The following is an 18,373-nucleotide window of genomic DNA, read 5'->3' on the forward strand; positions in this document are numbered from 1 at the left end:
ATACATATAAAAGATTGCTAAAAAATGATTGGTATATGAGTTGAATCCATTGTTTTCGGGGTCGCTTAGGGAAATAGTCTCACTTTCAATTTCACTTCACTCTGATTAAACTCCCGTTAGTAGGATGAGCATGAACGACTTCTTTGAAACTCGACAGACATCCTTGAGGTGTATTCTAGAACTCGGCGTAAAAAAATCCTCCAACTCAACTTGGATTTGGGTCGAATCGAACCAAAACGAGCCAAATCCTGTGGGTAGTTTCAAATACCCCACATAGACAATATAATTATTCTATCATCAATGACACTATTACTACTACAATTTACTTTATTATTATTATTATTATTATTGTTATTATTATTATTATTATTATTATTATTATTATTATTATTATAACACCATGTGTAAAAATAAAAGACAAACGGTTTGTATCAGAATACTAAAAGCAAGTTGATTGCCAACCTCGGTAGTCATGAAGTCTAGAAGGCAAAGACATCGTTCACTATCCCAAGCGGTAAGCGTCGGATGTTCAACTGTTGACCTCTCTACAAAAATTGGTGGCCTCGTAGCGACGATCTACGGTGACCCTACTTTCTTTTTGAAAATTTTACCATCAGTGGCAGACACACGACGAAACACCAACGAACTACAAAATTACTCCCTCAAAGTTTGTTAAATCGCCTATATGCATCATTCGTTTACAAAACATTAAAAAAGAGCAAGTAACCCGAATTGGGCATCCTTCAACCTTATATTTACTAGCCGCGTACTTCGCCACGGAAACGATGAAGAAAATCTCCCTTGTAGAGGGATAAATTATTGAGGTCTTAGTTTAGTCACTCAGACAAATTCTTCTACCTTGAGTTCTATGAAGTGGTGCCGTGAAACGTTTCAGATTTATTGCTTTCTGGTGGGGTACTATCTATGCGCAAAATTTGAGCAAAATCACCGACACGAATGCTGGTTTGATACATATACTAGTTGAGTTGATCATTTCTTGTTACGGTGAGAAATTGATACGATTACAAAGCCCATCTTGAAGTGGGTACAAACTACTTTCAAAAGTTATTAGAAACGCTTTCCCGATTACGAAAGCTATGAATTCGATAAATATTTCCGTAATTTTTTATATTTTATTTTTCAGATCTCTCAACCTCTCATCCTCTAAATATGGGGATGAATTTGGACGTACATGTAATTTAGAGTATCACTATTCGTCTCAAGTACCCAGAAAACAATGAATAACACACTGCGGTAGTCATTTCATAGTATTTTTACATGTCACCCCTCCCAACTTCTGTCCCTTGGGATATCTAACAACCACAATATGTTTTTTCTGAGTTTGAAAGTAATATGTTCTCCACATTTGATAGAAGTTACTAGATACATTCCGGAGTTACGTTGGAATATACATTTATACACATAGATTAAAATATTTAAAGATATGCCAGCAACGTCTTCGATGCTGCCGTGAAAATTCAAAGTCATTCTGGCATGCTCGTTGATGCCTAAATGTGATATTAAATGTTTTTGAGATTGTAATCTAATAGGTTGACGAACCCAAATTATAAATTCCACACTAATCTCAGTCATTTGAGACATTTTATTTTTCATCCCCTTTCACTCAACACTAATAACATAGTTTTTGATTCATTTTACATGTCAAACCCTTCCCATAAACACTTGGGTACTAATGGGAGATAAACGCACAGACTTAATTGGTATTGGGAGTGTAGACAGTCAAATTAGGTACTCCGAAAACAATGAATTTGATACTGTCAGTCGGTTTTGATTTTTTTTTCATGTCATTACTCCAACTAACATAGGAGGACTAATGGGTTGAATTTGAACAAATATGGCACCAGAAGTGTTGCTATTTATCTCGGTGGTCCCGAAAGTATGGACTATACACTAATGTCAGTCGTTTTGAATCATTGTATATGTTACTCCCACTCACCTTAGTAGATGTGGTAGGAGACCTGACCCCTACTGAAAGTTAAACTTAAAAGTCATCAGAACTGCTTCCAATTAACGTGGGGACGAGAAATGTATGGATTCGACACTAACATTGGTCATTTTCAATTACTTTTGCGTTTCACAATTTTACACACTCCATCAGAGTACTAATGGGAGCTTAAGTTACATTGCATCAAGAGTGTCTCTTTTTATCTAAGCCGCAAAATTATGGATTCGACATTCATATCAATTTTGTTACCATTTTGATGTCAGCCCCTCCCATATCTCCTAGAATGGCTAAGGGGGTACTGCCACCGCTGGGGTATTTGTTCTTAAATGCCATTACAACTGCTACGAACTAACATACCGACGTTGAAAAATTACGATTCGATACTAATATCGGTCGATTTCGATGTATGTCCCTATGTAACCATCTTGGGTGCTAATGATAGCTTAATTGGGGTTAAGCGGAATTGAAGGTGACACTATTTTCTAAAGTTACACCGAAACTATGTATCCGATACTAATATCGATCATTTTGCTCTAGGCATAATGGAATTATGTTGGAACACACACACTCACACATACATGCACTTTATTATATATTTATATATATATATGAAAGATAGCGAGAAAGAGTTTGTGACTTCCATGTTACAAACGCATATCAGAGTGTTGAACTGTAATTCTATGTTAAGGCTTTCCTTTTTAACAACAATTTCAGTCTCTTCACGTGACATTTGGTGTTCGGGAATTTCCTGTGTGCGTTTCGGTGTCATTGAGTCATTTGTCTGGAACCACGATCTGATTTTGGATGTTCTCTGCCTATCTCACATGTTACATTTTAAATATAATAATTACTTATATTTTGCAATTATTATATAACTGAGTATCTTTATGTAATTATTTTATATAATTGTCACGCATTGCAGAAAATAGAATTTATAAAAAAGAATTGAACCAGATGGGAATCGAACTCACAATCTTGCCATTGAGCTAAAATAAGCACTCTTTGTAACAATGCTTGTAGCAATGTATAACGGGCTTCCAAGACAATGACATTCATATCGATTGCAAACACTGCTTTTGTTCTCCTTTAAGTTTTATTTTTCTACGCAGGCGAGAATTATGTTCTGTGTCTTAACTGTCATCATTCTTTTACATATGGATACGTTTCTTTATATATCTAAATGTTCTTTTACGCATGGAAAATTAAATGGCAAACAAGCATGTGCTGACATTAATACAAGGTTTCGAAATATTGCATCATTAAGTATTTTAATCAATGTTGCTTTTTTTCTACACTTGGTAACAATTTTATTATTTTAAAAGAAGAAAAACACATCTGCACATTTTTCCCGGTTGCAAAGGTTGGCTTGGAGGTTCAAACCTGGTTTACTTTTTTCCGAAGATACCGGGAGTTGGAAAGTTTTTGAGTCAAAACAGCAATAAAAGATTGCGGTCATTCTTTATGGAACAGCATGTACAACAAAATTAGAAGTTCAGATCAGTAACTACCCTTACATTTCAGTGTAGGCAAAAGTTGAAATCTTTTGTATATACATTATATATTCCTTTTGAGTTTATTTTAATCGGTTTAACTTCGATTGATTTCAAAATGTTACATTTTCACCATCCCTATCAACAGTCCAACAATAGTCACTCAACATGGTAGAACTACTTCCCCACACACATAGCAGAAGTAGTTTGTAAAGTTTACACAATATCCCGGCATATGTGTCTGTTGAATCATGAGAAGCACATCACAAAAATCACACATACAGAATGCTGTCAGTTGTCGTTCAATTGTTGTTTCACACCTTAGCAGAACACAACTAAAATAAGGAACAGAAATAAGCTGATAGCTGCTATAACTCTTCCAGTCTTGTTACATCAGTGTGACATTTTCCCTCAGACGTGGGGGATGTGTTCAACATTATAACATTATTATAAGGCACGGGTGTAAAACATATACTGGACCTTATTTTCGGCTTTCGTTTACGGTACCACAAAACCAATAAGAATTAGGATATTTTATATAATTTACGAGTGTAACTGAACATGGGTTTCAGTGTTTGTTTGATATTTATTCAATGAGAGAAGAAAGCGAAGTGGAGTTCCAATTACTATCTATTTCGGGATGTCTTAAATCGTTAAAGTTAAGATATGAAATTTGATATTCGGACTTTTAATCTAAAATAATTAAAAGTAGGTTTCGTCCTTTTTAAGTGGTTGATTTAGAATGGAAGGAAAACAGACGGAGGTAATGCCAGTGGGGTCGATTTGTGTATAACTTTTTTGGGGGGCACTCAAGTATGTCTTTCATTTTTAAATATCCAAGCAAATATATCCAGACTATGATATGCTCAAGAAAACTTTGGGAGGCTCGGGTCTCCTCGGCATACCAGAGATCGACGACAATGGGTGCTTCCATAAGATGTTCATACTAGAGTTTCGAATTTTGTGAGTGTTCATGTGAATGATATAGGAAAGGTTCAGCAGAAAGAATATAAAATATTGACCACAGTTACACGTGGGGGCGTTTGCTAGTATCAAAGTATAACAAAGTCGATATCGTAGGTCCAACCTAAGGGTTTTATAACACTTTCCGTCACTGAAAATAATCTTACAGAGAAAATTAAGTGAAACACAGTATTTAATATTCTAAGTTATGAGATGACATTTGGCCTAAGGAATAATTAATGTAACTTGATTGATTGATTTATTTATTGATTGATTGATCGAATTTTAATGGGAACAACAGCATTAATGTAAGTGAAGATTATGAAATAACTAGTAGAGTGAGAGTGTGGGAGGAAACAGAAGAGATCAAAAGTCGAAGGAAACAACGTTATTCATCACAAGCTCCCTTAACCTAGGAAAGAACTGGGACTTTTTTGCACTGAGGTTGAACGCTGTACCGCTGAGTCAACATATCTTATAATAACGTTATTGGTAATAGCGAAATATTATTTTCAAAACTGTAAGTTCAAATACAAACCCAAGTAAGCTTATGATCAATCCTAACATCCAGACATAAAACACTGGAGACACATGTTGCAAAGAAAGTACTTCTGTTATATGCTGAGATTTAACTACATTAAACATGTTCTTAAGCTTTGACTTGAACACATAATCATCCACCCATTTCTTATCAAATCCAGCTTCAAATATTCTAGAGGTGAACACATTAAATTTATGAAGAAATATTGAACCCTTGGGAACAGCATATCCACCTATATAAGTGAGCACAGGTTCCTCAACTATGTGCAATAACGACCGGCCTTCACTAGTGAAATATTTAGAGTAAGTGTAATAATACAAAATTAAATAATGATCTAAAGCAGCTCTTGTACCGCTTTTGGCAACAATCTCCATTGTTTCGGGTGTGGAGTTCCTTTGAACTAAAAAGGGTTTCATTCGTTTTAAGACATTACTGGATGAGTTCCCAATCATTGAACAATGAGAGTAATAACAGTCTTTCACTAAATGTGAATATGCTACGTGCTCTAACGTGTCGAACTCGGAATGATACAAAGGAACAGTTAAGAATTTTATAACAGATCCTTGATATAACGAATTAATAATTAAGGCAAACCATACATAAATTCCAAATATAATTCGTAATATTCCCGTCACTGGCTGATGAGGAACTGCCACGTTTAAAGTAATCGCATAAACATATAATATATTCTCTGTCGTGCATTTCTGCTTGTTTGATCGGAAGGAAAGTTTGTTATATACAAAAAAGAACGTGATAGTTAGAAGTGATGTAAGCGGAACGAAAATCCATACAACATACTCAAATGGTGAGACTAGAGCCATCCACTGAGGCTTCCGCTTCGAAGCCATAACTGCAAAGTTCATTGTTGAAACTATTGCTGGATTTGTGATATCAACTGCACGTGCTCGTGCAGGCGAATATCTGACTCTCATAAGAGCCAGATCAGCTCGACGTTCAACTAAATCACCAATCATATCAGACCACGTACCATTAGGGAACTCTTTTCCTGGAGTATCGCGTAGAATAACGTTATCCATGGTATAGTTCATCCACTGCGACAGTGCCTTGTGAAACTGCCAGTCCATTCCGTCAAAACGTTCTCCATCTATTCTTTCATATAGATATGGTGCCTCTAAATAAGTAGACACTGCAAGAGGATAGCGCTGAAGGTTCTTCAATTTATCAGGAAACAAATTTGAACCATTCGAAATTTCTTTCCATATTTCTTCCACTGGTATATACTGGACGCTTGTTTTATCTGTTAGTGGATTATATGATTTTACCGGTACCTGGTTTCCCTCATATTGCGTTGTTATTAAAATGAAATTCAATATTCTTGCTTTGCCAAGCTCATAAAGAATATCATTGTAATTAACACTATGATTTAGCATAAACACTATAAATTTAGTTTCATAACTCCTCACAAGATGAATGTTAAGATTATGACGAAGAATATCAACACTACCGTCTTCATCTGTTATTACGAAAACATATGAAGGCTTTCTCTCCATTAGTAATGCTTGAGTAGAATCATTTTTGAGTGAATGTTCTATCGCTTCGCTTATTATAATATGTGGTAGATTGCATCTTGCAAACTCTTTTAATAAGTTTACCGCGTATGTTTCGTTTTTCATATGTGATGAAACTAGGTATATGTTTTTGTCAGTTTGAAATTCCGCACAGCTCATTGGTGTAATGATGTCAAACACAGAAGACTTCCATAATTCCTCTTTCCGCTCTTGCAGTTTACAGAAAACCAGGTTCAGATGGAAGGTTGATGTAAGTAATACTTCTAGACAAATGTGCATTTCACCTTGAAACATTACTAACCTATAAAATAATAAGAATACATAATTTTCTTACAATACAGAGTATATGCATATACATTACAAATCATAAAACAATTCCAATTATATAATCGATTTCGCATAATGAATGTCTAATAAATACTGCGTTTTATATGTTTTTCATTTTCTACAATACAATTTGGGTATCCAAGTTTGTCACGTTACAACAAACTTGGATACGTAGATTGTATTATAAAAGATGAAAAATATATAACACGCAGTATCTATAGAACATTCTAATTATATATTTCTTCAATTTCTATTTAAAAGATTAAGGTGACAAATAATTCTGTGTTTGCTGTGTAAAATGTGTCAAGTCCAAAATGTTCTAAACGTTTGAACTTAAAAACCTTTTTATAATAGTTTGTGGGTAACAATTTATGCAGAGATTTAAAACACTCAACACTTCGCCAGCAGTGTAAGTAAAGAGCTTAATAAACTTTTTAAAAGACTTTATACAAACAAAAAATTTCCAATCGCAATTCTTGCCAAATGACTACGGTTTATGATTTTTGGACTTAGCACCTTTTACGCAGCAAACACAGAATTAGGCACGAAAAGATTACGGTGACAAATAATTAAGTTAGCATTTTGTTTTGTTCAATTATGAATTTTGTATATTTTATATTTGCGAAGAAGAAAAAGATTAGTATCATTCATATTTAATATTTGCTGCTTCAAACACATATAATACGTTAAATATTAATTTTCATATTATACATATTGTAAATATTAACTTCTACATGATTAGTGAAAGTTGTTTTTTTTTATTATGTGCATTTCTTTAACATGAAACCTCTATTTAGTAAGAACTTCATTTAAGAATAGAAAAAATAAAAATCCCAAGTAATTCAGTAAATAGGTATTTTATTTTAATATTTTTAAAATTTAACCATAAATGTTTCACTTTCCTAACTGAGAAAGATGCCACTCGGTAACACATTCACGAAACGAAAGATAGGATAGGTTTATTATCATTGTAAATATACGACGTAAGTATAGAATAATGAAATGAGATATTTAGTTTAACCCTACACATATGTTCTGTAGGCATGAATGATATTGATTTTTTAATAATATTACGTCTCAGTGGTATGGTCTTTAGAATACACAATATGAAAATGAATAAACGTAAGAGAGTTCGTGAAATCAGAATGTGAAAGGAAATGGAAAATAGGCTCTACTCGAGAAAACTCACGGACATGGTGTTGTACACTATAAAGTCTCCTGGTCAGGGGATGAACCAGGGATCCATAGCAGAAACTTGGATATTTCGAAGAATGTATAAGAAACGACTGAAGGTATTTGAAATATGAATATACAGAATAGAGGAAGAAAATAGTGTCTCTTATGGAAAACTAATAAGCCAGTTTTACGGAAAATATTTAAAAATGAGGACAATATTTAATAAGAGACAATGGAGTGAACAGCATTTGAGAATAAAATGTCTTAATGTTTATTTAATAGTATGTATGGCAGCCCTGGCCACGGTGAGCAGATAGTGGAAAATCTCCTCGTGAACGCTCACGAGCATTCTACGAGCAAATACCATTGTTCGTGCTTCGTGAATCTTCGGGTTTTGTCCTTAGAGGAGCGGAAGTGTTGTCAACCTTGGCGGTAATCACTAGCTTACCAAATAAAAAAAAAAGTATGTATGGTAACTGATTGCCATTTAGTGTATAGTGTTTTTTACAATGTGGTAACCGTTAACTATAGACAACACAAACTGGTAACAGCAATCAAATGATAAACTATGTACGTTCCTTTTCTTCTTTTTTCTTTCCTTTTGTTAAAGAAGGATGTGGTGGAACCAAACCATCGCTTACATTTATAAAAATTTGCCAGTTTGCCCAATGGAAAACCAGTTTTCAATATATATATATTATCAAGTTCTTAATCCGAGTGTGGGTATGTTGTTTCGCTTTTTAGGAAAAGAGATAATCTGTTGATACGAAAAAAAAATACTGTAGCACTTGTTTGTAATTATCTAAGTATTATCTCCAGAAAATTAGCTTATGCATGTATGTGTGTACGAATAGGCTTAGCAAGGGGTTGGTTGTGGAGATTAGAAGCCACTATTACACTATCAATAGGAAGAATAGTATTTCTTACTCCACTTTTAAAGTGGGGCCGCGGTGGCTCAGTGGTAGAACGTTCACATCTGGTGCTTGGGGTCCCGGGTTCGATCCCAGCCCCCGCCAAGTGAACTTTGCGGTGGACAAACACCGTATGCGTGGGTTTTCTCGGGGTTTTCCCATTTCCTCCCACTTTCTTCATTCTATCATTTCATTCATTACTCATCATCACCGTCTCCTTTAGCCTAACCGGTATAACCGTGGGACGTAAAACCCAAAGATTTCATTTCATTTTTTCCACTTTTAATGTTACTTTGATCGCAAAGAATCAAACAAAATATTAAGAGAGCCAAAGAGATTTTCCATTTTTAAGAGTGACCATTAGTGGGTACCATTAGTTTTTTTTTTTTAACAAGGAGTGTCTTTTTAATAAGGAAAAATATATTGTCCCTGGCTGGTTGCTTGCCGGTGGCTTGTTAAAAGTGAAAAAGAATGTTAAATCATATCAACGACTGAAGCTACATGCTTGTCTTTCTTCGATAGTTACTGACTGGTTTTGAAAGTCACGATGTTGTAGGCCTACTGTAAAAGCGTAAACTTGGAAGGGAACGTTCCAACTGAATGATACGAACAATTATTCCCAATGTCTTGAACATGAAACGTGGATTGCACGGATAACGCTTAAAGTGGGCTGAACTGCACTGGGATTTCCTTCCGGCAAATTAGTGTTTGGTCGGAACTCAGTTCTTCTGTGTAATTGTCTCTTAACAACATTTGAACATTTCTTTTAGATAATAATATCTAACTAACTCTATGGCCTATGAAACCCGAAGGTTCAATGCGGCGGTTACAACATATTTCCACTAACTTCTGTCCTTAGCCAACTGGATCCAGTTTCTACTCTGTACTCTTATTTCTGAAAGATCCATCTTAATATTGTCTTCCCATCTACGTCTAGGTCTTCCTAGTGGTCTTCTTCCAATTGGGTTTTCAGTTAAAATTATGAAAGCATTTCTAATTTCTTCCATTCTGGCTACACGGAATGGCCACCTGAGCCTTCTACACTTAATGACCCTAACAATGTTAAGTGAGCGGTATAAACTATGCAATTCCTCGTTATGAATTTCCTCAAATCCCCATTTTCATCCGTCTTTGGTCCGAATACTACTACTACTACTATTATTAATAATAATAATAATAATAATAATAATAATAATAATAATAATAATAATAATAATAATAATAATAATAATAATAATAATACGCATTATTATTATTATTATTATTATTATTATTATTATTATTATTATTATTATTATTATTATTATTATTATTATTATTATTATTATTATTATTATTATTTTCAACCTCCCGTCGTTCTGCTATCAATCTAGCAACGAAAGGCGTTCACAACTTAGCAAACGTGAAGCGAGTGACAAGTTACAGACCGAGTGATAATGTAATGCAATGTCACGAATTGTATAAGCAAGCTAAAAAAAAGGCCTGAAACAATTCGTTTCCGATTTTTGCAGTCGTTTTTACGTCTGTAAGCTGACATGTTTAATATTCGTTTCTTTCTTTCTTTCTTTCTTTTTCATTTGTTAGTTACTTCAACGCTAACTGTAACCTCTATCATGCGTCTTCCTAGATCAAAAAACGTACCAATTTTATTTCCTGCAGTGTTTTCGCGTCACTGCTTTCGAAATGGGGAGGGGGAGAGCACACCTGCACATTTCACGCTTGCGTCTGCTCAATGCTTCAACATCGTGCAAATTTGTGACCAGGCTTGGCCGTAGGTTTTTTACCATCATGTGTGGTTGGCAACACTTATCGGATGCAGTGGAAGGGGCGGAGCTACCAACACCTGTGCTCACCTGTTCTTATCTTCGCTCGTTGTCGCTCACGCTTCGGCTCCGGGAGCCAATTCATGGGCAGGCCTGATGTATGGTGAAAGATAATACTGATGAGGGGAAGACATTTACAAATGAAGATAAAGAGGATAATTTGCATGGTAAAGTGAAGAATAACAAAAGGGCGTGATGCTTGAGAGTTTTTGAATGCACGCAAGTGAACTAACAGTGGCTAGTATTACCTATAAGACCAGAAGTCTATTTCTAAGTTTGAGATGAGACGAGGAAGAATTATTTGAGAACTAGACGACACGGGACTCTTACAATGTATACGAGGCAAGAGGAAAAAACTTTATTCCTCTTCTAGTCTCGTTGGCAACACCACCAGCAATGAGATAATCCCTCGGTTTTACTAATATCTGGTTAAGGAGCATTGGAAGCAATGAATACAATCTGGAGCAGACGATTCAGTTTAAGAGTCCCTGCTCTCTGTGGACGGAGTTTGCAGCAACATTGGACACTAACAGCTATTTCGGGAGCTGATTGCTAATTGGAGGACCGTTACTTCATTTATGTGTATTTCTTACTACGTTGCACATTTACAGAGTGCAGACATTTTGTACTGTGAGATTGGATAGTGGTTGCTTGAGACCACAGAACTGTATTGTTTCTTTTTTTCCTTTGAAATTAATTGTAAATATTAGCTATTACAAACGTTTTTGGAACTTACAAACAGTCGCTAACATCCGACCGATGTTCTCTTTTATTATCTGCTAAAATGATGAATGAATGCATTCCCTACGTTGTGATTTGATTGATAATACTAACGAAAGAATAAAAATATACTATTAAATATGATGACCACTCAAAAAACTGGTCTTTAACCACATCAGGATTATATTGGAATAGACAATTTTTCATCTTGCAATTTTCGATATAAATACTTATAACAAAATATTTGCTTCACATTATATGAAATCCAACTAAGTAAACGCTGCTTACCTCACGGTTTTGAAGAGACCGGTATTTGTAAAAACATACGGTATTTGAAGAGTTAAAGGATAATGACAATAGTTAAACTTTCTACTAAGCTGAGAGGGTTTATTTATCAAAGTATAACGAGAACCTAATGTAAAACTTATTAATCTCACAAATGATACCTCACTACAAAGGATAGATATAACGTATAAACTGGTTATTAAATGCTTTCTTCAAATGACTTTCTTTGTGATCAAGTTTTTGCCTACTAATACTTTGTCTTAAAGTATAAGGCAGTACATATTGTCATTGTTAAATAGCAGTTTAATTATGGGACTACACATCGTGTGAACACAAGACAATGTCGGTGTTGATAATACTTTAAGAGTAAATTTATCACATGCAAAACTAAACTTACTCTGGCACAAAACATACTCCAGGGCAGTTTTAGTAAATTGAATACCATGACTGATATATTGGATTTCGATTTTATCATATTTCTTTTTTCTTTTTTTGCCATAACAACCAGCTATAGAAGAATATCAGTAATCATTAAGAATTGTGTATTCTACTGGGAATTTGTCGATATTTCCTTAAATATGAAATCATTTGTCTTTCCATGCTGTGTCTGGGTGACACTTTAACCTATATTGCAGCTGATGATATGTTATCGTTGTTTGTTACAACTATATATTATTTTAGTATTATATAACAAGTAGATAATAGTGGCGAAGAAAACGTTACGAAAACATAAAGTAACTTAAGAGATTAAAGTTCGATCTTCAAATAAATAAAAAATAAACTGATCTTAGCCGTAATTAAATCATGGAAAAATGACTAAACGTCCTACAATTATGCCATCCAGGCTAAGGAAGACGGATGGTTAAGGTAAGTGAAAGATGATGAAAGAAATGGTGGAATGAGAATGGGGGAGAAACGGGAGTACCTCGAGAAAACCAACGAACACAATGTTGTCTACCACAAACTAACTTTGCTGGGGATCGAATCAGGAACCCCATGAACCATAAATATGCGCTCTACCACTAAAGCACCGTACCTCTTTGTAGTCGAGTTTACGCAAGCGAAGCGCAAGTCGAGTCCACGCTGAGTGGTCATCTTCAAACGCTCATCCTGTCTAAAGTTTCTGATCGTGTACGAAGTATGCCGAACAACCACTCACGTGAGGATATAAATGTAATAAATATTAAACGTTATCCCAATCCTCAACGTCACGAACGGGGTTTTCTGCTAGTATTTTATAAACTAAACTAATTCATATTCTGATTTAAACTAGATTCCTGGGAGAATGTTAATTGAGGAGAGAGAGAGAGAGATTTGTAAATTGAGGAAGATTGTTTTAAAAATTCAAGATGTCTAAGTATCATTATGTGTAAGAAAAAAACCCTTAGAAGGATGCGCTGTTTTTATTCATTTTTATTTTAAGGAGACACGGAAACTCAGAGGGGAGCCAAAGATCCATATTAGATTGTATTCGCCACTGTGCTGAAACTCAATTAAATACAAATGTCAAATAAAATACTACCATATCAAATAAGGTAAACTCTACTTCCTTTGAGTTAAACGTCCCATCAGTTCACTGTGAATGTGTGCTTAAGACTACGGAACTTTGATGTTAAAAGGAAAATGAAAACGTACTGAAAGAAGTTAATAAATTGAATTTGAAAGAATACATGGAAGCATTATCGTATAAATATCTAACAATTTAATACATATTATACAAACTCGTTAGTACAAGGTAGTTTGATTTTCTTCATTACTTAGTTTTCATCCGTTTTACATTACATTGTTAATAGGTATGTATATTAATGAATATGTAAACGAACAATTTTTAGAAAATCGATTAAAAAATTGAAACGAAAGAAAAACGTAGGCTACGCTGAGCAATGTTGGCAAAATCAAATAGTGCAGGAATTTTGCAAAATAATAATAATAATAATAATAATAATAATAATAATAATAATAATAATAATAATAATAATAATAATAATAATAATAATAATAATACAAGAAAGGAACTTTGAAGAATTGTAGTACTTGACCTCCTTGTCAACATACTAACAGTCCCCTAAGATTGATCTTGAGCTTCGTCCGCCATATTGGAAAATGACCGTTGATTTTCTGTTTTTTCACTGATAACTCCACAATGAGCAGATATAGAGTAAACTATAAGCAGTGATGATATGTAGAGAATAAAAATATACACATTTTGGTGTGTAAAACATTTCCCTACTTTTATACTTTCAGAAGATATGAAATTTTAAGTTATGGCAACTTTGTTATTTAGTGTAGATAGTACGATTTCTCTGGCAGAACTCGATCACTACAGATTTCATACTTACTTTAATGTGCACTGAAATGATTGCAGTACTCAAATTTAAACGAAACAACAAAATTACCCCTCTGGCTTCAATGAATGCAAGAATAAAAATCCAAGACAATACTGTAGTTATTGATTTAATGTAGTATGTCGTAAAACACCTGTCAATTGAAAGATTACTTCCGATATGACTTTTTTTTCGAAACCACCACCATTATTTAATTATATCTCAATGAGAAAAGGCATCAAGTAATCTTTAGTTTCAGGTTTTAAATGTGAATGAGCTTTTAAAACAACTTCAAAGTATCAACGAATGCTGTTCATGTTTTAGATGGAGGACACATTCTGCATTCAATTGTATTTTCAAGACCAGCAAAATATTCTTGACTACTATATGTCGTACATAGTATCCCATTACGGTGAAAATTGCATCGTTGTTTTTGATGGATATCCTGAACAGCCTACTACTAATTTATTCGAGGAACAGAGAACACTACACACAACGCAACAATTCATTTTCAGGAAAATTCAATCTGACTTTTTAGGTAATAGCAACAATAAAGTTGCGTTAATTAATGCCTTGGTAGCTTTGTGTAGCTTGGTAGTTGTTTGAAGTCCAATGTTAAGGTTTGCCAAGCAGAAGTTAATGCTGATATTTCAATAGTTAGTGTAGCACTGAAAATTCAAAATGTCAAGTGCCAGTTGTTGGTATCGGTCAGGACGCTGATATTTTGATTCTGTTAACAGCATTAACAAAGGAAAAGTGTGATTTGTTGTTTCTAAGGCCTGCCTCCTGGAGAAACACACAACTATATTTAATATTTATCAGTAACAGTTACTACTTGGGGGGTGTATGTCATGTAATGTAGTTTTTGCATGCATCAACAGGTCGTGATACAATCTCGGCTATATATTGAAAGGAAGTCCACGGTGGCTCAATTGTACACCGTTCACGTCTGATGAATGAGGTGCATGGGATTCCCGCTCGCGCCAAGTGAGCTTTGTGGTGGATCAAACATCGAGTACGTGAGTTTTCTCGGGGTTCGTGTCCTTTAGCGTAACCGGGATAATCGCTGGGCGAAAAGCTTAAAGATTTCATTTCATTTTCATTTTCGTATTGAAAGAGTAAACTTCAAGTCATGCTTATTATCCAGAAAGATAAAGATTTGAGGATATCAGTTTTAGTGTTCAATGATCCATTGCCTACCAAAGAAACAATGGCCGAGACTGATGAGAAGGATTTCTGCTTTAACTCTATGGTGTCAAGAGAATCTACAGCATTGATGAGCATCGTTATTATGAGTGCAATTTTCTCATCATTAAACAAACACTAAGTTCCACATTTTATCTCCCAACAAGTGCAGCCGCAAAGCAACATTTTCCCCGTATATATATCAAGTGCAAGAGTGGAAGGGAAATTCATTACAGCCTACAAATTGGGGATGGACACAATCTAACAACACATTGATGCCAGTTCGCTCAGTTCTGGAACCTGCTACCTCTGAGTTATTGAACATAATATCTTGTGAGTGTAAAGGTAATTGTAAGAATAATTGTGTTTATCTCAACGCTTCGCTACCTTGTTCGCCCATGTGCCGTTATTGCCAGGATGTTTCGTATGATAACTACCTAGATGTTCCTACTTCACAATAAAATGAGGATGAATTATATGCATTTAATATTTAACTTACATATTCAAAAGAACAAACTTTAGAACATTTTTAAATAATAATTTTCAATATAAAGTTTTGTGTTCTAATGTATTGTAGCATCCTTACATATAAAAATGTAGTGGCACTTTTGAAAACAATGTAATCACCCCAGCAATATTAAATCAAAGTTAGAGATTTGTTAAGAAAAATAAACTATACTCAATAGACGTTTATGCCTACTACTAAGTAATAACATTTATTGTTAACTTTACAGATCTCCACTTGATTTACAAATGTTATTACTGTGTGATTTACAAGCCACTGATAGAGATACATAAACATATTATATACCAAAATCTGTATTTTTATCCTCTTTATTTTAATTCACAATTTGAGCAAGTAAGCAATGTGTAGTGTTCGAATTCTGCAATTCGAGAAATCGTAGTATCTGCACAAAATAATAAAGTTCCCTTAACTTAAATCTTCATATCTCCTGCACGAATAAAGATATAGAGATGTCTTATACACCAAAATGTGTGTCGATTTATTCTCTATATATCATCACTGTTTATAGTTTACGCTATATCTTCTCATTGTGGAGTTATCGACGAAAAACGGAAAATCGGTGACCATTTTCCAATATGGCGGCCGAAGCTTAAGGGACTTTTAGTATATTAATAAGGAGGTCAAGCATTACAACTGTGCAAAGTTCGTTGCTTGAATGATTTTTTATATAAACCCCTAATTTTGACCTAAAATTGCTGCACTAAAATGTTTTCCAATTCTTTAATACCTTACATTTTTGTGCCGAGTAAAATATTTAAATTAAGTTCAATAATTCATTATGCGCAGATGGGAATGTAACGAATGTTTTCTGTGGTACTGGTGGTGTGTTGAGCAACAGGGAGACAGCCATTACTGTTAGATTCATTTCGCACTATCCATAAAGGTTCGTTTTAAAATGAATTAAAATTTCGTTGTAAAGCTCTCTCATTGGGGGCTGAACTCTGGACCATCTATTAGAAAGATTTATTACTTTCTTATTATAATTCAGTGGCATATCCAGAGATACACAAGAAGAAAATCACATCGGCAGTGGTGGCGAAACTGGCTGCACTTTCCCATTACAATACCACGCCAACACTCACGGTCTGTAGGCCGTCAGGTGGTTTGTAAGTTTGACAGCATTCGTTAGATTGTGATGTGAGGCACAAACATTACAGGAAAATAACAACGTATTTGTCATTGCACAAAATGTTTAGTACATGTCGTACATACAAAATTGCTGAACTTAATTTAAATACTTCACTCAGTACAAATAATTCTAAATATTTAGAAAGTGAAAACACTTTACGCTGCCAACATCGATCATTCTATCTTTTTTTGTTTGTTTGTTTGTTTGTTTGAATTTCTCAATCTATTCTATAAATATTATTAGGTTACGTATACATCAACATTCATACTTAATAACAGTGTCAATATTCATACTTAACAACATTGTAATTTGTAACAGATAAAAAAAAACAACTAAGTAATGAGATAAAGTTGATTAGCTTCATTTTTCAGATATTTATAATACTTATTAACTTGTAAAACAAGGACAGGTTAATATTTCCATGTATTTCCAGTGATATTCAAGTATGCGTTTGACTTGGATTGTTTCTAAAACTAACGAGTAACTAATTCGATTATTCTTTTCCAGGTTAAGGCTTAGACTGACTGTTTCTGCATCACATGCGCTTCTAACGGGAACCGATCATTTGTAACCCATGCCGAAATCGCGCTTGCTAACCATACATCCAAGAGGGATGTCCAGTATATGTGTGAACTTCCGCAAGTGTAGCCTGAACCAGATTTACTGAACTAAACTTTGAGCGTTTCCTGCCTTAAATCTGCACTATATGACTTAACAACTTACTATTCTATACTTATTGGGATTTTATAATTATTTATTTGAACTAGAACACACACATTTGTCTATGGATTTGCTTGCTTACTTTCATAGTAACATTTCACAAGTCAATCACTTTAAAATGTAGTTCAAGATTATTCATTCGTTTCTCAAAAGTTACATAAGCATGCTGATCTAGTGCTAATAAATTATGAAATTGTAAAGCCAGTGAAGAAAGTATTTTATTTCTTCCTTCATTGTAATTAATTTATGAACATCGAAAATGTTTCGAAAATCTACTGCGAAATTCCACTCGTCTTTGCGTCAGAGTTTTCTTTTATCTGTGAGAAGCAGAACCTCGCCGACCTCCATCGTGATAAGCCCGTGTGAGCACTGAGCTTAGAGGCTCCACCCTATTTATTTCTCTCCAGCCTCTGGCATGCAGCACGGTAAAAGTGTGATAACATCGTCCATAAGTGCAAAAATTTAAATGACTGTTTTGTGGGAAAAGCCAAGACTAGCAAAAGCAAAATCAGAACACATGAGCAGAGTGTAACATCAAATGTCGTGATTTTACTCTATGTTCTCAAATTTCTCATCAATATGAAGAGGCGGACAAATTGAACGTTTACCCATAACTGAGATCTTCAGTACTCACTTATTTTACAAATTGTAGACTATTTTCTAAATAAGTTTTGGAAGAGTAGTATTTATTTACCCATTGCTTATTCAAGTTTGAAGTAGTCATTCAAATTTCAAGCAGATAAAGTAAGTTACATTTA

The 18,373-nt window shown here is 34.3% G+C and overlaps 2 protein-coding genes across 2 annotated transcripts in view; one reads left to right on the top strand and one right to left on the bottom strand.

Annotated features, from left to right (window-relative positions):
• The window catches only part of LOC145666285 (WAP four-disulfide core domain protein 18-like), a 151,446-nt gene extending 133,856 nt beyond the window's left edge, over positions 1–17,590 (top strand). The window contains exon 4 of the mRNA XM_081733363.1: positions 17,403–17,590. The gene's annotated coding sequence lies outside the window, so the exon portion shown is untranslated. The remainder of the gene's footprint in view (positions 1–17,402) is intronic.
• On the bottom strand, positions 4,906–6,471 carry LOC145689540 (glutamate receptor ionotropic, kainate 4-like). Its single transcript, XM_081763738.1, has one exon. It carries the CDS (start codon positions 6,469–6,471, stop codon positions 4,906–4,908), a length of 1,566 nt encoding a protein of 521 aa, XP_081619864.1.
• Positions 17,591–18,373: the final 783 nt, after the last annotated feature.

Source organism: Thermobia domestica, chromosome 1 (genome assembly GCF_964235325.1).
Source record: "Thermobia domestica chromosome 1, izTheDome1.hap1.1, whole genome shotgun sequence".
Lineage (NCBI taxonomy): Eukaryota > Metazoa > Arthropoda > Insecta > Zygentoma > Lepismatidae > Thermobia > Thermobia domestica.